This window comes from Populus alba, chromosome 9 (genome assembly GCF_005239225.2).
Source record: "Populus alba chromosome 9, ASM523922v2, whole genome shotgun sequence".
NCBI lineage: Eukaryota > Viridiplantae > Streptophyta > Magnoliopsida > Malpighiales > Salicaceae > Populus > Populus alba.
In genome coordinates this window covers 1,322,298-1,350,045 of record NC_133292.1, presented here as the reverse complement: position 1 = coordinate 1,350,045, position 27,748 = coordinate 1,322,298, and the positions used below count along the sequence as shown (strand labels likewise).

General features: G+C 32.9%; 2 protein-coding genes across 3 annotated transcripts; one reads left to right on the top strand and one right to left on the bottom strand.

The window, feature by feature from the left end:
* The first annotated feature begins 14,318 nt into the window (after window positions 1-14,318).
* Window positions 14,319-17,216, top strand: LOC118034769 (alpha-L-fucosidase 1). The gene is made up of 3 exons (XM_035040159.2): window positions 14,319-14,936; window positions 15,179-15,415; window positions 16,347-17,216. Exons 1-3 carry the CDS (start codon window positions 14,410-14,412, stop codon window positions 17,110-17,112), a joined length of 1,530 nt encoding a protein of 509 aa, XP_034896050.1. The 5' UTR covers window positions 14,319-14,409; the 3' UTR covers window positions 17,113-17,216.
* A 750-nt stretch (window positions 17,217-17,966) lies between these two features.
* LOC118034771 (uncharacterized) lies at window positions 17,967-22,664 on the bottom strand. Of its 2 annotated transcripts, none has more exons than XM_035040160.2 (9): window positions 22,575-22,664; window positions 22,361-22,427; window positions 21,752-21,817; window positions 20,896-20,989; window positions 20,622-20,738; window positions 20,285-20,385; window positions 19,434-19,508; window positions 19,248-19,340; window positions 17,967-18,842 (listed from the first exon to the last, which is right to left on the bottom strand). In XM_035040160.2, exons 1-9 carry the CDS (start codon window positions 22,586-22,588, stop codon window positions 18,525-18,527), a joined length of 945 nt encoding a protein of 314 aa, XP_034896051.1. In that variant the 5' UTR covers window positions 22,589-22,664; the 3' UTR covers window positions 17,967-18,524. The 2 variants fall into 2 exon arrangements, with proteins under 2 accessions (XP_034896051.1, XP_034896052.1); XM_035040161.2 differs by having other exon boundaries at window positions 21,752-21,841; window positions 22,575-22,632.
* Window positions 22,665-27,748: the final 5,084 nt, after the last annotated feature.

Below are 27,748 nucleotides of genomic sequence, written 5' to 3'. Positions count from 1 at the left end.
TTTTCTTTCTATTTTCACATTTTTTTCCAAATTCTCAGGAAAAATAAGAAGAAGTATATCAAAATCTATCTCAACTTAATAACTTAAATTGTTAGATAAAATTTCTAGATATAATTTATATTATTTTCTAACACATCCCTCAAGTGAAAAATTTTTTAAATTTAAAATTGCACGACAAATATTATCTTATCCTTAATTTTTATCAAATAAATAAAAAACAAGCAAGATGAGCCCATTGAAAAAGGTGTAAATTGGGACAGTTGTATTTGTTCATTCTTCATACGGTGAGATTTAAATTTGTAATTTGATTATTAAAGTTTTAATATCATGTTAAAGAATTATTTTAATTTAATAATTTAAATTGTTATGTAAAATTTTAAGATATAATTTATATTAATATATCTGATGAAGTTAAATGATAATTAGAATGAGGTTTTAGATTTCAAGTTTCTCGAATAAACTGGTAGGCGTGGTTTAACAACTTTGTATCTACTAACACAGTAACATTAATACTGCGACTTCAATTTCACTAGGTGTGATCGAATAAAAACAATTTGTTTAGACAAGGTAGTGGCAAGCATTAAGAAAACCAAAACAGTTGAGGGCCAAAAGGCAATTTGAGAAAATCAAAGGGGCTTTAAATTTAAGAAACAAGAACAAAAGTCAAACAAGTCTCAACTAGGATTCGATGGACAAAAGACGGAGCCTCGCTGTCATGATGATGCAACAGATTGCGCACGTATACTCTCTCACCCATTTATAGACTCCCACGTGTATCAGACAAAACACCAAGACAATCAGTCTAAAGATTCGTGCTTTATTTCTCGTATTTATTACTTTACATGTATCTGTGTGTTCGACACGTGTCTATCTTGCCATGGACGTTCGCATACAAGATGGTCCCCTAAGCGTCCTCTTGGTGGTTTGACTTTTTGACCAAAAACCCAACTTAATTACCATTTGTACTCTTGACTCTGCGAGGCCCGTCCACCTCCATTTATTGAAATGAAAGGAGACATGGTAGAATTTTTATCCATTACAAGTATAATTTCATCAACTTATATATTTAAATAATTTATTATATTTAGAATATTTTTAATATATATTGAAAATAATTGAATGTAGCTTTTATAATACTATATATATATATATATTAACTTTGTTTAATATGTGTAAAATACTCTATTTATTTTAATGAATTACGTGTCTTATGTAGTAATAAATGGTCACCAAACTTTCATGTGGTCCCTTCTAATTGAGACAGAATGTGGGGGAATGGAAATTGCTTTTGATAAAAATAGAGTAGGATATGTATTAAAATAATATTTTTTAATTTTTAAAATTTATTTTTGATTTCAACACATTAAAACTATAAAAAATATTAAAAAATTAATTTTAAGTAAAATAAATTTAAATTTTTGAAAAATAGCATTTTGGCTGCACTGCCAAGCACCCTCAAAATTTAAGCGAGTTTTTTTTAAGAAGCTATATATTTTTTTTAAAAATTAGCTTTTCAAAATTTTACATTTTATTTTTTCATATTATTATTAGTTGTTTCTATTTTAATAATTGTTTTAATTACTGTTTTAAAAACTTAACTTGATATGATAGATTGACTCGTGTTGTCTGAAACCTAGTTGATTTCAATAAAAATAAAGGAAAAATTAGCTTGTATAACCCGATAAAAAAACTTAGGTTCAATCATGACCCGATCAACTTAGAAAAAACCTAGTTAAAGCTCATAGAATTTTTTTTTTTTTAAATGATATAATTTTAGTTATTTATAAAATAAAAAAATTAAGTTAATGAGAATTATTGTGCGTCAATCCAACTGATATGTGATTTTTTTTTTTTTTGTTTCTTTTTAAGCTATCATAATAATTACAGCAGCAACCACAGTTAGGATAGGGTTGCAATCATGGCCACCACACAACCTTTACAAGAAACATATTCATATTAATCTTGTTGGTGTGTACATGTGCTTGCAGGTGATGAACAAACATTGAATATTGAAGATTTGTTAGCGATGATGTGCAAAAGAGAAGAACATAGCAATCAATCAATCAACTCACACTAGTCTTTTTCAAACCCATCTTCTTCTTCTTCTTCTTCTTCTAAGCTGCAATTTGTAAACTTAAGCTATCATCTCAATCTCATGGGATGTAGTTGGTAAGATTAGTTTCATGCGGGTTCCACTCGCTCCCATTTTTCATCAATATAAAATTAAAATCGTTAAAATATTTTATACTATTATGTATTTATGTTAAAATATTATCGAAGAAATATATATCAATTTGTTGGTAATTATGATGATATCAATTTGTAAAATATGTTATACTATTATGTATTACAACACCGTGTTTATCTTATGTGTTTGTATCAATTTGTCGGTAGAAAAAACAAGTTTTTTGAGTTCTAAGAGTTGCAACTTAATTTTCCTTTCTAGATTATTCTAATCATACTAGTAAACACGGTGTTGTTTGTTACTATAAAAGACACGTTGTTTGATTTATTTATTTTTAAATTAGCAGGTCATGCATCATTTGTCTATTAAGTAAAAAAATAACAGGTATGCAATCATGACTTTTTTTTTGGGCTAGGTTCCTTGGTCTATCTAGACCTACGTGCTTGGCCCCTTTTTATTAAAGTTTTATTTTCTAATTTTTCTTCAATTTTATTAAAATTAAATATTTTAAAATATTATTTTATTAAATATCATGTAATTATTGCTTTGTTTTTGTATAAGATTATAACATTGTTTTTATAATATCAACCATCAATCTTTTTGTATATAACCCTTCATTATTTTTTTCTTAAATATTGTTTGATATATTTAAAGTGCATGTTTATTTGTATTATTGTATAATTGAAAAAAATATATATTCCAAAGAGTTCTATGCGGCAATGTATTAGCAATATGTTGTTAATACAAATGTATTTTTCTCACCTTTTCAATCCAGTTTTCATTTAGCATTAACAATTATTTTTATAATTATCGATTGATTTTATTAAAACACCATTTTTTTTTTGGTGCAGTAGAATAGAAAGAACCAGAGCTAAGAAATTCTAGAGAAAGAGTGGCCCGTCGAATCCGCTAGAGGAGGAGACTCCCAGATTGATAAACTCAGAAGAACCATTAGCAGCTAGCTTGACCATAAAATCTGCACATGTATGTTCTATTCTGACTTCCCAGATTGAGAGCTTAGTTTATATCCATGGAATTCCACTTGAGCTTCAAATGTCAGTCTAATAGCTCTCTTAGAGTCCGAATTACAGAATACCTATCCCAAGCAAGTCTAAGATCATTCTTCAAAGCCAACAATTCAGGGAGAAGATATGAAGCAACGCCTGCAAACCCTAGCTAGTGAAACTAATAATAAAAGACCTAACACAAGACCTGATCAAGCCATCAAACCCAACTCTACCTGGATTGCCCAAAGAGCTTCCGTCCATATCCAATTTCACTCATAATCCACTTGTGGTCTTTGCCAAGTGAGATACATCGAGTGATAGGAGTACTATACCACGCCAACATATTGTCCTCAACCATATTTGTTTTCACACATGTCGTCAAAAGCCATAAACAATATGTTGGAGCCATGTCCATCATAGCAAAGCCAGGACATATCCATCATAGCAAAGCCAGGAAGCTATCATCATGACCTAATCGATCCTTCACCGTCTCACAATCAAACCCTGCCGCTTGAGTAGGATCAACTTCATTACATATTTTTTAAGCCAGCTTACAATCTCTCAAACAACGAAAAATATCTCTCTCTCACAAGTTACATCTATTATATATGGCATTGGTAGAGAGCCCACGATGGTACATGAGTAACTTAGTGGGAAGCCGATCGTGGAAAGCTAACCAGATCAATAATTTAATCTTCTCTTCTGTTTGTAAGTTCTTCAACCATTTCCATTTACCCTCGTAGGCTAGAGCCTAGGATTGAGACAGAAGCCACGAGTAAGCTGGCTTGGAATTATAAACACTCGACGCCGAGTTACTCTATGAAACATAATCATCCAAATCAGCTGTATTAGCTATAAAGAAAAGCCTTAATCTTGTAACAAATATCCTCTGGCAAGATAGCAGATAATCCATCAAAGTTCTAGCAGCTTTGATCTCATACTTCCTTTACTCTAATATTTGTATCCATTGTATTCACCAGTGGCATTAGGGATGCAAAAATCCCCTCCAATTAATGATCATACTAGAATGAAAGCTCTTTTTCTTACCAATTCTATAAATAAATCCCTCATTCAAGTGTGCAGAGGCTTTACTTATAGAATGCCAAGAATGTGAGCATGCATGATCCCGTCTAAAAATGCATGCTAATTATGATATGCCATTCAAGTTTCTCTAAGAGAGCTATATTGGCAAGCCTGGCTTCCTCCACACCAACACCCCCACATCTTCGAGGGTAAATAATTGTTTTCCATCTAGCTAGATGAAGCCCTCTACCTGAATCCTTAGTATTATAGATAAAAGCCTTCGTTCGTCCTGTTAATGCCGTCACAAATTGCTTGTGGTAGCAAGCAACATTGGATTTTATAGATGAGAATTGCAGGTACTAGTGACTTAGCAAGTGTTATTCACCCTGCTCTATTCAGTAACTTCCTTTTCCAATCTGCTAGCTGTCTCCCAATATTTTCCATGACAAAACTGAAATTTGCCTTCTTCGCCCGACCTTATTAGATGAGAGGGAACCTTTGATACTCTCCAAGGTAATGCCACCTTGATTGAGGAGATTTGAGAGATCTTAGAGTTTTCTCTTCAGCTCACCAAGCTTTGAGCACATAACTCTTGACTTATCATGATTAACTTTAAGTCCAAAGGCTTTAACTGAGGATCAAAACTGCCATTATGAAAGGCTCCCTTAACCAGCCTCCAAGCATCATCCCCAGTAAGATGCCAATATATAGGTCTTTAAGAAGAAAGGCTGAAAAGCAACCACTCCAGGAGATTTAAAGGAGTCCATGATCATAAAAGCTTCATGGACCTCTTTCTTTATCGCTACATTAATCAGAGCAGCTCTCCCTTCTGTCGACAACATTAGGAAATTGTTAATTCCCAAGTCCTATTGAACCCAGTCTTTACTAAAAGAGAAAAGAGACTTGTAAAATTGCAAGGGCTTCTCTTTAAAAATATGATCCTCGGTGCACTATTCACCGTTCGGGAGATAAAATCGATGAACACAATTTTTCTTTTTGCTTACTGTCATTAATGTATGCAAGAATTTTGTGTTCTTATCCCTATACTTTACCCATCTATCCCTAGAATTTTGATACCATAATAATTCTTCCTGATGTAACACTCTATTATACTCTGTATGTAAGCTTCGTTTTAAAGATGCTAATGCATCCGAGGGACTACACTCCAGGCTTTTCTGAATACCATAAAAAGCTGCTCCAACCGTCTCTTTCTTCGAAATATATTCCCAAAGGTGTTTCTGTTAAACATGATAGAGTCATCTCTCACAACTTCTAGCCCCTTTAGTACATTACAATTACCCCTCATGATAGAGTCTTCATGACACCTTAGAAGAATAGGATTATGATCAGAGTGATTATTGTTGGTGGGAGAAATTACTGATGGTGGTTTTAAAACACTCAAAGGGGATAAACACAAAGTTTTATTTCAAGAACAAGAAGTTTTAAAACACTCCAGTGGCCTCTTTACTTTCCAGTTGACTTCTTTGGCAAAACTAGATCTGTGATGTTTGCTGAGGACATAACTCTCACAGACTTCATCTGGATGATCAATGTGAGGCATACCTTTGACCATCTTCTTACTTGCTAGCATCTTCAGACTTGTGAAATTCAGATGTCCAAGTCTCAGGTGTCAAAGCCATTCTTCACTGTTAGTGATGGCACTCAAACACTTTGCTGCATCATACTAGATGTTTAAAGGAAACATCCTATTCTTTGACATTTTCACATAGGCAATTAGTCTCCCATTGTAGTCTGAAATTGTCAGATGACAATTCTTCGTGAAAAGTGTATAACCTTTCTCCATAAGTTAACCTATGCTTATCAAGTTCTGCTTTATGGCTGGGACATAGTAAACATCAGCGATGTAACTATGGTCGCCATTCTTCAACTTAATTGGGATGTTGCCTTTACCTTTTAATAGAACTTTTAAGGTATCTCTAAAAGTAACTAGACCTTGTATGGTCTCATCTAGATCACCAAATAAATCTCGTTGGCCACACATGTGATTGCTGGCTCCAGAATCTAGATACCAAATATTTTCTTATTTCTCGCCAAGTCCTTGTTGGACAAATAATGCAGCTAATCCTCTGCTATTGACATCATTCTCTGTATAGTTGGCTTGCTCACGTATCTTTAATGGAGCTTTCCTTCGACATTCAGTGCTATAGTGCCCAAATTAATTGCAACTATAACACTAGATATTCCTCTTGTCATGATTATTGTAACCGCCTCCTCTTCCTCTAGGAGTGAATGCTTGTTGTCCTCGACCTCCTCTGGTGGTATTTCTACCACCTCTTTCTCTAAAACCTGTATTCCAAGATCCTTTTCCTTGAAATTGCTGAAATCCTCCTCGTGTTTGTTGATTTCTTGCTTGAGTGATATATCCACTTGTTGAAGTTTCCCCTTGCTCATATATGTCTTTGAGAGACAACTTTGCTTGTAAGACATGCTCAATTACCTTATCTCCATTTCTTTTTACAATCTTTTGCTTATGAGTTTGCAAAGAACTTATAAGCTCCTCCATTGTCAACTTGTCCACTTCTTTGGACTCTTCAATAACGACAATAACAAAATCAAATTTTGGATCTAGGGATCTCAAAATTTTCTCAGTAATTCGAGCATCTGTAAGGGCTTCTCCATTTCTTCTCATCACTATCACCATAATTCTTGTGTGATAATCAGAAATAGATTCCGAGGACTTCATTTGCAATAATTCAAATTCACCTCATAAAGATTGGAGACGAATCTTCTTGATTCTGTCAACACCTTTGTATTTTTGTTTGAGAGCCTCCCATATCTCTTTTGATGTTTCTGCGGAAGCAATAATCTCAAATATGGCTTCATCAAGACCTTGATAGATGATGGTATTTGCTTTGTTGTCTTTCTTTCTATTGGCTTTGAGGACTTGCTTTTTTGCCTCGTGTAGAGCATCTTCTACTTCTTTGGACTCTAGTTCGTCATAACCATATTGTACAATATCTATACACTCTTATGAACCAAGAAATGCCTTCAATCTGATACACCAACCATTATAGTTGTCTTTGGTCAGTTTTGGGATGAGTGTTTGTACATTTTCTGTAGTCATTTTGCTCTTTGAATGACTATATCACCTTTTGGAGTTTGAATTTGGCAAAACGGACACTGTAGATCGATCCGGAATGCTCAAAACAGTAGGGAACCGGTCTGACTTTAGTGAAAATGGGTATAAAATGGGGTGAACCGGTAAAAAAACCGATTTTGTACAGCGAGCGGTTCGCTGGGTTTGAACCGGGAATATTCTGGGGAATATTCTTTCGGCTCGGCTGGCGGCTAGAGAGCGGCGCAACGGAGCTCAGCTCGGCTGGATTTAATGGCTCGGCTTATTCGACTTAACCGGCTCAAATATGGCGCGCGTGTAGCTCAGTTGTCGTCTACCTCTAGGCGCGTGGGATGCGCGTGGGAAAACAGTGCAGAATATTTAAGAGGTACGTGTATGCTACCTCAGTCTCCAATGAAGCTGATTCTTGCACAAATGAGTTCGTATTGATGAACCCTACACTGTGGAATGATCAAAATGTGTTTTTTGACAACTTTGAAAATTCAGATTTATCCCAAAACTCTTCCGTTTTCTGACAAACAGGGCTTTGATATCAATTGTTGGTGGGAGAAACCACTGGTGGTGGCTTTGAAAACACTCAGAGGGGATAAAACACAAAGTTTTATTTCAAGAACAAGAAGCTTACAATAACAAAATAACACAAAAACTTAATACACACCCTCTCTCTCTCTCTTTCTAGTGTTTCTCTCTAAACTCTCCACACATGATAACATAAACTTAGCTGCCTATTTATACACAAATTGAGAATAAGAAAAAATCAAACTTCACGTGTGAAGGCGGCTGGCGGCATACAGCTGGTGGCTGGCAGTTTGAGAAGTCACCGGCGGTGACTGCAGGTGGTGACTTGGTGGTCATGATTGGTGGTTGCCTTCCTTGACCTTCTAGATTGAGTTTAATGCAACAATTACGATATAGATTTTCCATGTAGGCTTTAGGAAATTCTACTTGCCAATCATGATTATCAAGATCCCTATCCAATCGTTTCACTAATGCTAAACCCCATATGTGTTTGTGCCATGTAAGTTGCTGACCTTTAGAACCCAGGTTAGCAAGCCACATTCCTTCATCACCTCTTATAACTTAACCGCCCTAGTCATCAGAAAGTATCCCCAAGAGTTTCTAAAGGGAGAAGTATTTTGTTAAAGTCTCTAATGAGTAGCCAAGGCTCTTTTATTGAAGGAGTTAACGAAGGCAAATAATCTCATAGCTGCATCCGAATATTGGGAAATGAGGAAGCGTATATAACAGATAACTTCCAACTCTGATTCCTAACATTATTTTTCAACATCACACATTAAGACCTAGCATCCATAATATCCACAATGAAACTTCCTCCTTGCGATAATGTTGTAAAAGAAAAATAGGACATGATAGCTAATTTATAAGAACAAACACAAAAACAAGATTAAAAAATAAGAAAAAAAAGAGAGAAATAATGTTTTTTATTAAGAGTTTTCCCAGAAGATACATCATTTTAGCTTTTCTCTGTATCTCTCTATACTTGTGTTTTATGCTTTTAATTACAAGCCTATTTCTAGGCCTTAAGACTTAGATAATCAAGACATTAAATTACTCAAAGGAAATTCTAATCTAATAAGGAATCTAACATTTTAATTAAACAAGAATTCTAGTAAACTAGTTTATTACAAATCCTTCTTCATCAAGAATTCCTACATTAACTAGGATTCCTCATTTAGTTAATATTAAAACTCTTACAAATTCTAAATCCTATTAGCTTAAATCCTAGTTAATATTGAACTTCAGCAGATTGTACCTGGATAATCATTCACTAATGAGCCACAGATTAAAATTTTAGAGGTTATTAAAATATTGACTAAATTTCTATAGATTCGGTAAATTGGTTATTAAATCTAAAATTCATGCAAATATATATTTTGTAAAAAGTGCTAAAACACACACACGTGTGTGTGTGTGTAAAGCAAAAACATTATTTTTATATTTTTAAGAGACTTGTTCGTATACAACTTAAAGTAGAAATTGTATTTTTTAGAGAGATTTTTTTGTTGTTTTTGTGAAAGCGAAAACAATTCGTTTAATATCTAAAAGGTGTCTCACGTATAGGTCATAATTCCAAATATTAAATATGTGAGGGTTAAAAAAAAATGGGGAATTCAAAATTAATTGCAAGTTTGGCGAAACACAAATAAATTATTTTTATCAAGACTATTTTAATCACAACATTAATTCAAAGAAAATTATCATTCATCAACAAAAACCAAACAACGCAAAACATCCATATAAATCTTATTAATTTCACAAACTTATATTCAAATTTCATGTTAATTCAAATAAATCAACATCAATCCAAGCGCAACCCATGAATCAAGATTTTATATTCAAATCAACATAAACTCGACCTTAAAAATAAAATCGCAATTCAACATAAATTATCGAACCAAAAACACAAATGAATTCAAAACAAATAATTTGTCCAGACATTCCTAAATTATACACAATAATGAGATTTTATCCCAAAATTCATAATTTATGGTCTATTTGTCCAAAAACTAATTTAAGGTTATGGATCGATTTTCTAATGTGTTTGATGTGTCCAGGATATACTAAAATCAAAGCTGGAAGGATAAGAATAGTGACAATGAATGGTCTCCACATCCGCCACTGTTGGAGGAGCCTACGCTGGTGGATTGGATGCTCTTTTGTCTCCTCTTTAACACTAGATCGGTGGTGATGTCCAATGTTGCTCAAAGAAGGAGAATTGGCTTTCCAAAGCTTCAATTTTCTCTATTTTTCTCCTTCTCTCTTTTAGCTCTCTCCGTTTACTATAACTTTTATTTCTCTTTAATTCTTCTCTCCATTAGTTGCAGATCATAGTTATTGGTTCTAGTGTTTGACAGCAAGCGAGAAAAAAGAGGTGTTGCCATTGCTAGTAGAGGTGGGTCATGATTTGAAGATGGGCTCGAGTTTCGGGGATTAATTGCTATGAGTTGCAAATTATAAGTATATATTGGTTTTATGATGAGAGTTTAAGTAGTTATAGATCTATTGGTTACTGCTGTTTGGTGGTACTTAGAGTCTCAGGTAAAAATATAAAGGAAGAGGATGGTGACAAAAAGGATTGTGTTTGATGTTTTGATCTAAGTGCTTAGTTGATATCGATTTCAGCTTATATGAGGGCAGTGAAGGATGATTAATGGGTGGTGCTTTGGCAAGTTAAAAAGAAGAGGTTGGATAAGGGAATAGCTTTTCACGGTGATAAGGTTGGGTCATGGTGGAGTTATAGTGATGTTCTTGGGCTTTTGAATGGGCAATTGGTGGTGTTGATATCAATAGTTGCAATAACTATCAGTGAAGGAGTTCTGGTAATGATAGACATAGAGGATTTCACAATGTTAATAAATCGATTTGTGGTGGTTTTGAGTGGATGGGTGAGAGGAGGAGGAGGTAAGGTGTTATGGTTTGTTATTTGTTAAGGTTGCTATGATGGGATGTGTTACTGTTTTGGCGGTTGGGATAGACAATATGCCAGTTTTGGGTCTACTTGTGGGGAGGAGAAATTGGACTATCGACTAAGGTAGGTTTCTCTTTGGCAGTAAAGATGAAGGTAAAGATTAATAATACTTGATTGGTATTGAAAAAAGAAAAAGGAACTAGCTGAGAGGGAGGGTCACGTGTTTGAGACTTTTTTTGTTTGTTTTTGGGTTTTTTTTTTTTCAACTAATACTCTCATTAATTCTCCCCTTAAATCTTCCCAAATCCTCTCCCTAAATTCCTCTCTCCCTTGTGTGTGTGTAACCATCTATTTATATGTAAAATTTTCTTTGGTTTAAAGACAAAGCAAATTAAGATTAGCCATTGAAATTCAAGAATGAATCTCTACCACTCATTTGATAATATAGAGGCAAAACAAAGAAAAATTGACCCTTGGATTAAAGAATTAATTTAGGATCATTTGGTTAAAAAATGGGATGCTTGGTGAAAAGTCTTTTAATTTTCAAATCAGTACTTTCCTTTTCACAAATATAATTAGATCACTAAAAATATAAACATTTTGTTTCTCTATTTTCTTTTTTATATATTTTAAATTCTTTGAAAAAGGTGCTACAAATTAACTTAAATATGTTTAAAACATATTTTTTGGTTTTTTTTTTAGTTTTTTTTCAAAAGAATAAATAAAAAATAAGGTAAAAAAATTAGATAGCAACATCCAATATGGTTTTCCCCTCAATCATCTCTTAGCAACGTTGATCTCCATAGGCATCAGGTGTTTTAAGCAACAATCCTTTTTAGTAGTTTTTCAAGCAATCGTTGATCCTTTAGTCATTAAAGCACACATCTAAAAACAATTTAACAATATATATATATATATATATATAGTAATTATGATGCGAACCTCGTGATCACGTGGTCACGCAACCCACAATCAAGATTGAGATCTGATCCCGGAAAGCCGAAATAGGTCTGATATGAGTGTGACACAATGGAAACCTGCCCCAAGTCACCAACATTATTGGAATGAGTAGAATGACGCCACGAAGCCAGTTAATCTTCGATAAGTCAGATTCAGTTCGTTCAACATAACCCTTAGGGTCAACTTTTTTTTTTTTTTACCTAAGGTTAATGGGCAGTTTAGGTTTTTTAACCTTGTTTTTCTTAGAATTATCTCGTGGAGTCATGGGTGTTCTGATCTTTCTATAATAATAATAAAAAATGGCATGTGCTAGCAAATGAGAGGCGTTCACGGCGCATGCAACACCTCTCAGTGACTGTTGGTAGCTTTTTACAGCGACATCCAAAGCATCACGTCATCCTCTATACTATGAGTTGACGCATGTTGGCCTCCATAGCACAAAAGAGCTCTAGTGACAATTTTTCTCCTCCTCCATCTTTTCTCTCTACTCCACTTTAAAAGGTGTGTTGACCTTGTAAAGTGGTCATCAATCATTTAATTGTATTGAATTTGATTTATTTGTTTTTCAATTTTATCCCTTGACAATTGATTTTTTATGTTTTTTTTTAATCAAATTTGATCCCATTCTTTTAATTCCTAATTATTTTGCTTTTATTTTTTTATTGAATTTTATTTTTCGATTTAATCCCTAATCATTTGATCTTAATTCTTTTTTTTTTTTTTTTGGAATTTGATCATCATTCTTATAATTGCAATTCCTTTTATTTTGAGTTCTCTTATTGATTAATTTTTTTTTCTATATATATAATTTCATCTCTTACTATTTAGTTTTATTGAATTTTGATATCATATTTGATGCTTATTTTTTTATCATACTTTAAAACCCGGGAGTCGACCCCATCATGTCCCGGATCAAGGGTTGGGTTGAATAACTAGGGTTAATAGAGTCAATCTGATTTTTTATTATACAAAAAGTAAAAATGATATTATTTTAATAAAAGAATAATGGAAAAAAAAAATCAACGGGTGTTTGACATGATTTTTCCCTAGGCTAATCATTTGATTTTTTAATTCAGCTAAAAAGTAAAAATGGTATTATTTTGAAAAAAACAATAATGGAGAAAATTTTTCAATCATGATCTATATTTTTTATTGGTCTTTCTTTGTTTTGGATTCTTTTTTTTTTCTAGTTTCATATTCTTTCCATTTGATTTTATTTTGTTTTTATATTAAATATGGTACTCATTTTCTTAATTGTTGCCCTTTGTTTGTTTTTTTTTAATCTTTTTCTTGATTTTTTTTTCTTTCGATTTTCCCCCTCAATATTTTTTTTTCTAGATTTAGTTCTTATTTTTTTAATTGCTCTTTATTATTATTATTATTATTATTATTATTATTATTATTATTATTATTATTATTATTTTCTTAATTTGTTTTATCTTTCAATTTTGTCCCTCAACATTTTATTTCATTTGTTTTTTATTCAATTTTGATTTTGATTTTTTTTTAATTGTTCATTTTTTATTCTTTTTTATTTTTTATTTTTTTTTAATTAACTCTCTCATTATTTTCTTTATTAGTTTTTTATATTAGATTTGGTTCTCATTATTTTTAATTACTATTTATTTATTTTTTAATAATTAAGAATTTTGTTTCAAGATTTTTTTGGTCTCATGACCAAAGCTACTGGTGTTTGAAGATTAACCGGATTTAACTTTAATCTTTTCTTTTCAAAGTTTTTAATTTCATCCCACATTAGGCTATTGAGCCTTTAACCTTTTTTTTTTTTTCTCTAGAGTTATCCCGAACAACAAATTAATCAAAATTAATTCAAATTTACTCAACTTATCACCTTTTCAATGTTTTTTCATGTAAAAAATAATAATAATAACGTGCCCCACAATATAGCACGAATAGGTTAAAAAAATTTTAGTATAATATATTAGGCGTTTGGCCACAGCATGATTAAAGATAAGAAAGTAATAATCTCCAAGTTAATCAAAATTTCACTCAAATTATCACTGTTTAAATGTTTTTTCATGTTAGAAAAATATTAACCTGCTCTACAACATAGCACGAACTGATAAAAAAAAAAAAAACAAGAAAATCTCGTTTAATATATTAGGCCAAAGCATGATCAAAGATAAGGAAGTAACAACCTCCACTTTGCGTGATCAGTGTTCTAAGACATAACTCCACAAATGTCTTTCTTTAAAAGCTAAGTCTTTTGATCTTTTTAAAGAGGTAAATTAATAACATTTTAAATAGGAAAAATATAATTTTGTTTTATCATCATGTGTATTCTAATAAAAAAAACTATTTGAAAAAGCTAATTTTATTAGAATGGAATAAATAATTGTTTTATTTTTTTAATGATTTTGATGTTATATTTTTTTCTACATGACTATATTTAATTGGTTTATTTTTTTGTTACTCTTATTTTATTAATTTTGAAATTTTTTTAAAAGATATGTAAGAATAGTATTTATAAAAAAGAAAAGATATTTTAATATTTTATTTGATATTTTTTTTTTAAAATATAAAAAACAAGTAAGTTAAAAATATTACTTTTTTATATATATATATATATATTTTTGACGTCCATTTAGCAAGTCGAATGGAGATGCTCTAATACTTTAAAATCTAGTTAATACTTCCTGTTGTCTTCCATTATGAGGAGAACAACCAAACTCCAGAACCCAGAACAATGAATCTGATCCTCTTATGTATCTCATTTTCTTTGATATTTCCCATTTCCCACTGTGCCCTCCAAAAGCCACCCCCACTTCCCATTTTACCCATCCCAACAGCTTCTCAATTCCAATGGCAACTCTCATCAATGGCACTCTTCTTTCACTTTGGAACCAATACCTTTACAGACTCAGAGTGGGGTACTGGCCAGGTTGACCCTTCTGTGTTCAACCCGACCCGTCTCAATACCACCCAGTGGGTCCAGGTTGCTAAAGACTCTGGCTTTAACCGTGTGATCCTCACTGCAAAGCATCATGATGGGTTCTGTTTATGGCCTAGTGAGTACACAGAGTACTCTGTGAAGTCAACTTCTTGGAGAAATGGAAGTGGGGATGTTGTAAAGGAGCTTTCTTTGGCTGCTAAAGAGGCTGGTGTTGATTTGGGTCTTTATCTTTCACCATGGGATAGGCATGAGGGGTGTTATGGAAAGACTTTGGAGTATAATGAGTTCTATTTAGGCCAAATGACTGAGTTGTTGACAAGGTGATTTTCTTTCTTGTCATTGAACAATTGGGGTTTTTCCTTGACTTCTTTTATTAGGTTATTCTGTAATCTGTATTTCATTTGGTATTTGAGATGTTGGTTTAATTATTGCATTTTGTTGTATCTAATTCTTGTTAGTTCAACCTGAACAGTTGTGTTATCTGGGAAATAACATCTGTCTTTGATTAGATTTATGTTTTGTGGTAATTAAGAACTATTCGTGTTGTGTTTTGTTTTTGCAGGTATGGAGAGATAAAGGAGGTATGGTTGGATGGTGCAAAAGGAGAGGGAGAGAAGGACATGGAGTATTTTTTCGATAGTTGGTTTAGTCTCATTCATCAACATCAGCCTGGGGCTGTCATCTTTTCGGATGCAGGTCCTGATACAAGGTGGATTGGGGATGAGGCTGGTGTCGCTGGGTCTACTTGCTGGTCTCTTTTTAATCGGAGTTCTGCCCAGATTGGAAACACTGATCCTATGTGAGTTAACTTTCTAACCTTCTCTTCCATGCCTTTTTTTGTTCTTACCTTGTACTTTTGGTTGGTAATTCATGGTCTGCACTTTTTAAGAGTTCATGCTTGTTTACAATGCTATGGATTCCATGTCTGCCTAAAGATGACTTGTTTAGTTAGAACTTGACAGCACTGCAACTCAGCTGTTAAGTATATAAGCCCCATTCAACTGAACACAAACAAATGAGAGAGTATTTTTCAAGATGCTGGGGAAAGTGAGAAGAGAATTCAGACTCCTATCTCTAGTCTGAATGTCAATCCCCTGCTGATCATGTTAAGAGGACTTCATAGCAACCCAAAACTTTTCATCCTGCACGCAAGCATGATGTAAATTGAGGGCTAGATTTTGTTTGTGAATTTTGGCAAGGTATCTTTGAAATGTACATTATGCTAGGAAATGGTAATGTTAGTTTTGCCAAATCACAACTCTTGTTCATGACTGGCCTGCTTAATAAATTGAAACCATGAGTATAGTCAACATATACATGATCCAGGGCTCCATCCTACAAGGATCCAATTATGGAAATGCACTTTCATGCATTTCCTTGTATCTTGAAGTGCTTATTATTTTGTGATGCTATTGACTTCTGAAGAATTCCCTGGTTTTCAAATTACAGTGGAGACATTTTCATGTTCTAGATTTTTGTCGTTGACTAATTGTAGCCTTAATTGAATAACAAATTTTGAAGAACATGATGTCCAATACAATATGCTTATGAATTATTTCCATAAAACTAAAAGCTAGTTTTTTCCCCTTCGTAGAACTTCAGAAAAATTGGCTCTGTTTTTGTGGGAGTGCACTGATTTTTTCCCCTGCACTTTCTGCCCCTCAAGTTTTTCTTGCATACAGAATCAAATATTCAGATTATTGTTTCACTTTTTATTGTCTATTCAACAGATACTCACAGGGAGGAGACCCATCAGGTCATGACTGGGTGCCTGCTGAGTGTGATGTATCCATTCGACCTGGTTGGTTTTGGCATGCTTCGGAAGTTCCAAAATCTGCAATAAAGCTTCTCGACATATACTACAAATCTGTTGGCAGAAACTGTCTCTTGTTACTAAATGTGCCCCCGAACTCTTCAGGTCTTATATCAGATGAAGACATACAAGTACTTAAAGAATTTTCTGAACTCCGAAGGTCCATATTTTCTGATAATCTAGCTGGGAATGCCATTCTTAATGCAAGCAGCACACGAGGCAGCATTGGTGATTCTCGCTTTGATCCCTATAACATCTTCAAAGAAGGCATTTACACCTATTGGGCACCCGAGGAGAATGTATCTGATTGGGCTTTACACTTAAACCTTCAAGAGTCGGTATCTTTCAATGTTTTGCAAGTACAAGAACCAATTCACATGGGACAGCGAATCACGGCATTCCATCTTGAGGTCTTGAATGAAGACGGGGACTGGAGGATGGTGATTAATGGCACTACAGTTGGATATCAAAGGCTGTTGCATTTTCCTAATGTAGAATCTCAACACATGAAATTTGTTATAGACAAGAGTCGGGCAGACCCACTCATTTCATACTTGGGAATCTACATGGATCAGTTTTCCATTGTGAATTCTGCATTTCATAGAAGCTCGCCAACAAACATCTACAGCAGTCAAGTTCTTCGGCAAGCAATACACAACCATTCTACAACAGCCTCTATTTAATATGAATTCCTACTACATTGTGCAGGTTCATTTTAATTTTCATTTTCCAAATCATTGTAAAACATTTCTTTTATACCAATACGATACTATCCCATTCTTGTTCCCTTTTGTGTGTATGTTACAAGTCCATCTCCAGGCAAGGAAAAGTTCAGCATATGTTATGCGATTTGATTCTCTTTAAAGATCCAGGCAGCTTTGGACAGCATTGCATATATATTTATTACCAATGTAATCTGTATATCTCATTGATGCACAGCTTGACTCTAGCTGAGGACAGCTGAATTTAGGTTTTTGTTAGCTAGTTACTCAACTGCCTCTCATCAACCAAAAGTAGTGAGCTTTGCTTAGCCCAACACACAGATCGAAAGTAGGAGGCTACAAAGCCTTATCTACCCCAAAAGAAGTTGATTTGGAAATATTTCTGAGTTTGGAAATGTGGGTTGAAGTGGAAGCCTCCAATTTAAAATGAGATGCACCTTTCCTTGTGGGTGCAAATTGCCTTGCTTAAGCAACCACCCTCGGTGATTATAATTCTAAATGTAATCCTGCTACTCTTGCTAATGAAAAGAAAAATGTGTAAAGGTCGAGCATATTCTTAAATAATTAGGCTAAAATGCAAATCTTGATTGTAATTCATAAGCCAAAAGTTTAGGGTATTCAATATTCCTCCCTGCGTTTCCTTGGACCCCCGACTTGATGAGTGGTCAAATGAGGAACAGGAAAAAAAAAAAAGTCAGGCAAGTCCAGAGACGAGGGAATGGATCATCATAGTGTGGACAACAGATCCAGTTCCACAACGAGAAACCAAGTAAAACAGTGTGAGGTTTTAGCAGCCGCAAATTCATTGGAAGCAATTTTGAGGCAAGGTTAAATCATTTGGATGACAGATTTGTGTCCAAATGACTACAATGATGACCTACAAGGCAATAAATATATATGTTTCTCAAATCCCCTCCATATTCTTAGACTATTACAATATCTTCAAAACAGCTTTAAAAATTGAAATACACTTTGTTTTATTCTCAGAAAAGATCACTACTCAGGATGAAGCACTGCACATCCCGACTCATCCAACATATAATGCAATGACTGCAGCTTCAGAATACTGACACGGAACTCTTAACTCTACTTTCCCAAATCTTATTTCCCACCACCCCAGATGGCACCATGTGTCGTGATCAAAAAGCAAATTACGGCAACAAATTCACCAGTTTCAAGAGGTCAACATTTCTATTGATTTTGGCAATGCTATGCCATATCATTTGCTGCACCTTACTTCCTAAGCATTCCACAACCATTCCATGAAATTAGACAATAATGAGACACTCAAATAATGTGAGACATGGGGCAGATCCATTGCAAACAAGCATTGAGCGTACAAAAGGTAGGTTGCAAATTCCAAGCTAAATGCTTCATGTTATCTTTACATCTTGAAGAAGTCGAGCAGTCATTGAGCCTAATCTTCTTGCTTCCCAATCAGTAAGTTTTCCATTTGGAATTTTCATCGCTAGCTCACAATCTTCATGAACCTTCTCACTGCTGCAATCTTCCAACCTATTCTTGGTATTACTACTCCCACCATTCTCATCATCTTTCAGTATCTTATCTACCATTTCAACCTCATCAGTTTGTTGCTCAAGCTCCGAAATCCTGTTTCCTATGATCCCAGCTGGAGGCTTCAATCCCATGATGTAAAGTTGAATACTGGGATGTTGGTAATTGCTGTCCATCTGCATGGGACAAAGTGGTTACAACGACTTCAAAGGGTGAAGGCATTAATTATGAAGGTCCAATCACTAGACAATGCATTGACTAATACTCCACCAGCTAAAGCCGCATGTATTTACGATGCAGGTCCAATGACTAAGCTGGCATCTTAGATTGTTAACAACCAGTGCACGGAATAATATGTTATAAGATGGTGTTTCTTAAATATTTACACTTATGAACACTTATGGAAAGTAGCAGGTGAGAGAAATAGTTAAAGGATCACATAAAGTCCTAATTTTTACCAGATTTTGTCTCCAGTTTGGTAACCCTTCATACTTCAGTCCAGGAATTTTATTTGGAAATGTCATGTACAGCATATGAATATCTCATTAAGCCATAAGTATTTATTACCATAATGAACATACCTTTGCTTTTGGAACAGTTTTCACCTCAAAGTTTTTTTTCCACATGTCGAGCATTCGCTCATGGACATTGGTAGAACGGATCTCATACCCCAACTACATGGAAGTATAGTAATAAGTAAAAGCATCATAGTCAAGTTTCCAAAGGAAAAACAAAAAACAAAACTTTCAAGCTTTAAAGCAACACACCAAAATAGTGGTTTTCGGTCCTGATAAAGCAAGTAGTGTCTGCAACAGTGGTTCCAAAAGATGCTCTGCATAAACCTTAAATGCAAAGAAGCTGAAAATCAAACACTTCACTGAAGCAGGTTCAAGTATAGAGCTACAGATCCATAACATCATAAGAATCACAAATTAAACATCTTAGCATAAGATGGATAAGAAAATGGATTTACTATTTTATTTTATTTTTCCAATAGCAACAGAAAAAAAACTATCTTATTAGTTGAGGCTTTTTTATGCATTCTATCGTATTCACGATGTTGATTCAACAATTTATTGTGTAATTACATGGTACTGGATTTGGGAAATTTATCAAGTGGTAAAAGTGACACAGATTGAAAAAAGCTTTCATTCAATTATTCAATGAACAGTGTTTAAGCCTTTGGAGCATTGGGTAGGAGCATGGGTTGGTCTTTGCTATCCCTGTGTTAATGCTGCAACTAGTTGCAACATGTTCACTGACATATCAAATCAAAAGTTAGAGGAAACAGTGACAACCCTCCTAGGAGTCCATTATACATCATGAAACTAAAAGACTATTTCAAGTAAATGGCTTGAAGCATTTGGAAACAAATAAAACTGAAATTAACATAGCACCAAAATCATGGGGTCAAGCTTGCTCATGAATTTTCCAATTTCTTTGAAATGTTGGCCTGAGGTCAGACTCTTGAAGCCATAAATCAGAAAGTCGAATGGGGTGATCATGAGAAATTAAGTGTGGTTTCCAGGAAGAGATAAAACTATGAAAGTAAAGATAATGAGCAATATATTGTTTCCCATTATGGGTTCAGCAAAATGTAATCACCAAACAAACTTACAACATCAGTGCCAATGATGTAGTCAAATGGTGGATCAACAGCCCTTATATGATCTTCATTCCCCCAGTCCAATTCTGCAACCTGGATAGATCCAAATGAATCTGCAACGAGCATAAAGACATGTAAGGTACACACTACATGTAATGGAGGTCCAAGCACACCCTCTATCTGATAGTTAAAGAAACACCATGCTAATTAGGCATTTTCCCATCAAATTCACTTGCACGCAGAAAAATATTTTAAAATGCAGTTGGCTATTCAGTAAAAAAAAATCTTTTTAATAAAAATAAGAAGAATAAAAGTGTATGACCACCAGTCAAAATGTATCCAAGCACACCTGAACTGGAATCTTTCTGCATTATTCTTGAAGTATTGCGTTCAGCATTTCTCATTAGCAGTGGCAAAACCTCTATTTGGTCAGTTGCAATTACATCACATCCCAGCAGTGCCATCCCTGGAAAGAGCAGCTTAAATCAAACTATGAGGCAAAAGACCTTTTAGAGTTAGATAAAACTGGATCTATTTCGAATTGACGAGCCAAGTAAAATGACATGTACGAAACACTATTTCAATAGCTAAAAATAAAAAAGTGGGAAAGAAAAGAAACCCACCAAATCCAGCTACTCCACATCCTGCTCCAAGTTCAATAACCCGTTTTCCTTTCAGTTTGGATGGACAAAACCTTCCCCTTCTGCAATTCCTTTCCTGAAATAACCAATGAAGGATAGATTCATGTCTTTAGATCTAAAATATTTATTAATCTATGTTACAGGTAATGTATGAGTGGCCTTTCAAATCTGAAAAGCATAATGTTCTAGTGAGGTGAGCTTTCAATCAAGTGTTCATTAACATATTCATAAGTTAAAGAGCCAGCCACTATCTTTAGTGAACTCTCTCTCTCACACGCACACACACACATCTTGTTCTTATCTTGCAGTTTTCCAATGACATTAGATCCATCTTTAAATTTATAGAAATAAATTGGAAGATAGTGGGAAGATTTGTTCCACAGTTTTGCTGGTACTAACCATCATCTCTCGTTTTCTTCTCTTTGTGCAGAACAAAATGAGATAAAAAATCAAGATGATCAAATCCCTCAAACAACCCATCAGGGATCTTCAGAAAGAATCCACGCAAAATACAACTGAACTTGAAAAAGATTTATCCCAGTAACAAGAAATGCCTAAATAAGAAGCATAGCACTGAAAAGCAGGGGAGGAAAATGCTTTCTGCATGATAAGATTTTTAGCTGCTTTACTGCAATGAAATGATGAATTTTCTTAGAAGCAAACTCTTTACAGAAACAACCTACTCTTTAAAGTTCGCTAAAAGCTGTTTGACTATTGAGCACATCATGGTGAAACAGACCCTGAATCCTGAGTCCAGCATCCAAGAATCAAACAATACCACCAGGGAGAGCGTGCTCTACAGTTTCAAGTACATGAAGAAATACAAATTTAAACTTACCAGAAATTTAACCAACACCATTGATGCATCCCAAACAGTGGTTCCTAAATGCTTCGAATTTGGATCCTATCACCATGACCAGAAATTCACCTGTTAGATAAACATCACGAGATACTAAATGCAACATAACATGTGAAAAATTTGCAACAGGAAATGATGCTGTGATACCGAAAATTAACAGCAACCAAACTTGTAGGATGGAGGAATTACAAACAGGCAATTAATCGAAGACGCAACAAAATTTTCTTTCATGATTATTTCATATTTATACAGGCCACCTAAACTTTGTTGCTGCACATCACTTTCCATTGAAAAGACTATATTTTTATTCAAAATATCAAGAAATATCCTTTTTTTATTTTTTAAAAAATAAAAAAACAGACTATTTCACTTTGATCCAGAATTTGATGTCCTTCCCCAACATCACAGTAGCTATTACATAACCAAGACAACATGCAGACAGGTCACCTTTTCCAGTTGTGAGTGGTTAAACATTGTCCAAAAAGTGTACAACTCACACTAAATTTCCAAATTTATAGCAACCACTACAAACTACAAGAAACAATAACAACCTTTGCAATATGGGAAAAGAACAATAAAAAAACATACTTGAGAGAACTGCAGTTGATGGCCCAAAACTTCAAATTTAATAGCAGAGGTGCTTGGATAATTTAACCTGGCAAAAAAACAAATAAAACCTTGTATACATATAAATATATAAAAATTCAATAGAAAAACTAAAGGGAACGGATTGTAGACAAAAGGGCACCCTACTGAGAGCCAACTTAAGCATTTTGAAAGCCCAAAACACCATTTTAAATACCTATCAGGCTCCATTGAATTTTTTGGAAGAAAATCGAAATCTATTACTGCTGGAGGCTGAGCAACAAAAATATAATGATGGGTTTTTCGGTTGAGTTTAGGGAAAACCTCAGATTAAGCCTCCATCTATTTCTGATTCACAGATAGGTCCTCAATTTATTAATATTTTTAATTGGACCATAAAACTATTAGGCGTTCCTCGATTGAATCCTTGGTGTGTGCTAGATAATGTTTTCTGTCTAAACTGCATGTATTGTATAATAAAGCAACTTCCTTTGAAGCAAGCCTGACCTTTTTCGTCAACAAAAATTAAAATTAATAGATGAGAATATTTAATTTAAAATTATCACTGTTATTAGAATAGACACGTGTAAATCATATATTGGTTTGGTTTCATTGACTAGTGGTCAATTTTAAAAGAGGGGCGTATCATGACTCGCATAATTTTAAAAACTATTTTCAATAAAAAAAATAATCATTCCTTGAATAATTTTATAAGATTGTCTTAAGGAAAAATTAAAAAATTTCAAGATTTTAAAAGAAACATTGGCCAACAACAAAACATAGAAAAGAAAAAAAATTACAAAAAATAAAATAAATTAGATCCATATATTTTGTGAAATTATTAGATAGGCGTAGTCCACCATATTATCTATAAATTAAACAAATAAATATAAAACAAGTAGATAAAATCATATGAAATACATACATCATCAAAAGTTATATCATTATAGTTTATTTACATGACTTGTAAATGTTGATCTTGTAGTAAAATAAATCTATGTAACAATTTTTACATGTTTAGGATTGATAGACGAGACCTTGTCATTATTTTCTTTCTCTCTCACTTTCCTTGATCATTATGTAAGAGATAAAACATATGAAATCATAGAGAAAATCAAGCAAAAGTTGTTAAACCATACTATACCTTTGGCCAAACGACGTCGTTTTTGCTCTCCAAAGCAATGTCTCAATTTTGCAAAGTAGCTGTTTGCTGGGACTTTTTAAAAAAAAATTAATAAGACTTTAGTAGTCAAATTGTAAATTAGAAAAAAGTTACAAAAAACCACTTATAATTTTTAGTAAAACTTATATCTTGGTATGCAAATCTTTCATAATGTGTATTTTTCTATTCTTATCAAAACTAACTCTTTTATCAACATATAAAAACAATAAATCCAATGAAGTTAAAGGATTATAACCATATATAATTTTAAAAGAAAAAAACTTTGTTGTAGAATATATACTCCTATTATATGCAAACTCAACAAATGACAAACAATCTTTTTAATTTTTAAGATTTTTTTGGTTAATAGTTCTCAACAATTAAGTTAAATTTTTATGTTCCACATTTGTTGAGTCACTTGCCTATAGATGATAAATAGTAGAAAATAACAATTTTGTTCCTAATTCACTCCATAAAACTTTTCAAAAATAGCTTAGAAATTTAACATCTCTATCAATCACAATGCTCCTTAAAACACCATGTAACTGAACTATTTCCTTAAGAAAAAATCTGCTATATTTGTTGCATCATCAATTTTATAACATTATATGAAATACATCATTTTATAAAGCCTATCTACAACAACAAATATTGAATCTCTATTCTTTTTAGATCTAGGTAACCCTAAAATAAAATCCATGAATATAACAATCCAAGGTTTTTTAGATACTACTAAAGGTGTATACAAACTGTGAGGCATGATTTTCGACTTGACTTGTTAACATATTATACATCTATCACATACTCTTTGAACATCCATTTTCATGTTAAGCCAATAAAAATGTTCATATAACATACCAAAGTCTTAGCTACCCCAAAATATTCCATTAAATTGCCCTTATGAGCTTCCCTCATAAGAAATTCACATAATGAACATTTAGGCACATCCAATCTCTTATCTTTAAATAAAAATTCATCATACATAAAATAATTATCAAATGAATGCTCATATTTTCCATAAACTTAACCAAAATCATCATCATCCACATATAATTTTTTTCACATATTCAAATCCTAAAAGTTTATTGTTCAAGGTATTAAAAAGAATATACATTCAAGATAATGCATCCACAACAATATTTTCCTTACATTGCTTGTACTTAATAACATATAGGAATGTCTTAACAAATTCAATATACTTGGCATGTCGTCTATTCAACTTACCTTCACTCTTAAGTGTTTTAAAGATTAATGGTCCTTATGTAATAACAAACTTTTTAGGCTAAAGATAATATTATCAAGTTTTCAAAGTTCTCATTAATACATACAACTTGTTATCATATGTTGGATAATTAAAAGTTGCTTTTTTAAGCTTCTCATAAAAATAGGTTATGGGTCATTTTTCTTGCATTAAAATTGCTCCAATACTTATACCCATGGTATCATTTAATTTCAATAGTTTTTGTAAAGTCAAGTAAAGCAATCAATGAGGCCAAAATCAACCTTTCTTTTAACAAGTTAAAAGTCTTTTCTTGATCATCATCTAATTTAAATCCTACTATTTTCTTTACAATTTCAATCAATGGTACAACTAGCATACTAAAATCTTTGACAAATCTTATGGAAAAACTAGTTAAACTATTAAAACTTCTTACCACATTTACATCTTAAGTATAGGTCATTTTTTAATGACCTTGATCTCTGCCTTGTCCATCTCAATCCTTTTTGCACTGACAACATAACCTAAAAACACAATTCTTTCCATGTAAAAATCATACTTCTATGAAATTTTTTCATGACTTTAAAGGCTTTTCTATAAGTCCATCTCAATCCTTTTACTTTAATAGTTGAATCGAGCTAAAAAATTTTCATAACTTTAAAGCCCCTGTTTCTTATTAAGGCTCTGTTTGATTGCAGGAAAGTGAATTCCCGGAATTCACTTTCCTGCTTTTCCTGTGTTTGGCAGCAACAAAGGAAAGTGGTCAAAGGAAAGTGGTTTCCGGTCAACTTAAAATTAATAACATTGAGAAAGGAAAGTGTTTTCCTTTCGTTAAAGAAAGGAAAACACTTTCCGACAGTGGCCAGAGATGAAAAGCAACTGTTCATGTTAATTGCACTGTTCAATGAATAGTGCAATTAACATGAACAGTGTATTACGTATACTATTCATTGAAAAATAGTGAACAATGCAGTTTTCTTGCACTGTTCACTTGCATGTGAGATTTTTTTTTTTTTACAGTGTGCTATTTTTTTAATATTTAAAAAAAATAGTTTAGAGTAAATTTTATACCTTAATATTTTATCCAATTTTATTACATGCTAAAAATATTATTAAAACTATAGGTTTTGTCAGATGTATTTCGTACGTAATGGAATTATAAATAGTTTCATGGAATAGTAAAAAAAATTTCACAAGCTTATTTCTCTATAATATGATATGATATATATAGTTATATTTTATAAAATAATCTATGTATGAATATAGAATATAATAAAAAAAATCATCATTATACATTTTAGATTTCATTTTTTTTATTGTAAGTGATTAAATATTTTATATATATATTAGATAAATTTGAAAAAAAAAATTAATTCATTAATAAATTATTTTCCAGTTCATTTTCCATAATACAACCAAACACTGGAAAGTGTTTTCCAGTTCATTTTCCATAACACTACCAAACATCGGAAAATAATTTTCCGGAATTCACTTTCCAGGAATTCACTTTCCCCGGAATTCACTTTCCAAAAGGAATTCACTTTCCTGCAAACAAACGGAGCCTAAGTTAAAACTTCACAATGATCATATATATATATATATGGCCAAAATTACTATACAAGCTGGGCTTTTTTATTAAAACTTGGGTTTTGTTATTTTATTTTAAAATACTCTTAAACTATTATATATTTAGGTTTTAATTTCAGCTTAATATTCCAATAGGGTTTATTTTGTTGAACTATAAATATTTTATCTGATTTGTTAGTTACGAGAACTCATTGATTTTTAGAAATAATGTTGAAGAGGATTTCTCTTGCTATTGGTTGTTCATTGAACATTTCAAAAGTTATCAAAGATTCATTCTTTATGGTGTTTAATCTTTATAACTTTGGTTCTTTGGTTTAAGTAATTACTGGGTCAATTTCATCAAATCTAACTTTAGCTTTCTCGGGTTAGAATTCGATCTTGATTATAGTTTATAGGGTTCTTACCCTCCAAACATGTTTGAAACCCTCTAAATTGAATTCACTTCAGAGAGCTTAATGAAATCTCATGTTTGAAACCAATTTGAATGTCAATGATTGAAATGAAATTCAATTTTCTAAAAATTATACAAAAATAAATAAGAGGTTAACCTCTTTAATTTACAATTCTGAAGATGAGAAATTTAATGTTAAAACTAGTTTTTCTTATAATATCAATCTATATATATCTACTTTTTTGAAAAGATTTTTGAAAAAAATAAGATGAAGGTAAGGAAAGTAATATAGAAAACAAAATGAATTGAATTTTATCTTTTACAAGTACGTGAATTCAACATATTAACAATTTGAATTCAAATCGAATATTATATTCAAATTCAATCATAGTAAAGAATTGATTCCAAAAAAACATTTGCCGCATCAAATGGTTATGCATGACACTTGCAAGCCGTCGCTGCTGCGCCTTTGAGGTCTGGTTTCAGGCTTGCAATTGAATCACTGAAGGAGGGGGTAAAACCAGCAGCTTCTTAATTCTTTTATCCATCCATCTTTCGAATGACAAAGCTATCTATTTTGCAGGAAACATTCCATAGATCTTGTGTTCGTTAGCAAGGAGGTCTTGTGGGTTGGATATATGGTTTAAAGTGATCATTTGTTTTGCTGCTGAATTCGTTCACCACACTAGAGAAATCAAAAGCACTGATTTACATCTGGACATACATATTCTAAACCATTGCTCATCGCCGTCTGGAGCTGGTGGTAAATTGGTTGTGTATCAGGAGTTACTACAGCCTTAAACCATTGTGAACCTGGTAGTTATAGAACATCAGAGTTGTTCGAGAAAGAAGTAAATATCGTCAAGGCACACACAAAAGCAATAGAGAAAAACAACGGGTAGAGAATCACCTTTAGGAAACCAAGACCTTTTAGCTTTCCTGCTTTTTTGCCTTCAACAACGAATGGAACTGTGGGAGCTTCTCCGGTGGCTTTCTTCTTACCAGACCATGCCAATGCATTAACCCACCTTG

Coding starts and splice junctions, on each gene's coding strand:
- LOC118034769 (XM_035040159.2), top strand. CDS start 14,410: ATGAATCTGATCCTCTTATGTATCTCATTTTCTTTGATATTTCCCATT. Junction 14,937..15,178: donor ATGACTGAGTTGTTGACAAG/GTGATTTTCTTT, acceptor TTGTTTTTGCAG/GTATGGAGAGATAAAGGAGG. Junction 15,416..16,346: donor ATTGGAAACACTGATCCTAT/GTGAGTTAACTT, acceptor TCTATTCAACAG/ATACTCACAGGGAGGAGACC.
- LOC118034771 (XM_035040160.2), bottom strand. Junction 20,990..21,751: donor TGGTGTTGGTTAAATTTCTG/GTAAGTTTAAAT, acceptor TGGTTATTTCAG/GAAAGGAATTGCAGAAGGGG. Junction 20,386..20,621: donor GCAGAAAGATTCCAGTTCAG/GTGTGCTTGGAT, acceptor TGCTCGTTGCAG/ATTCATTTGGATCTATCCAG.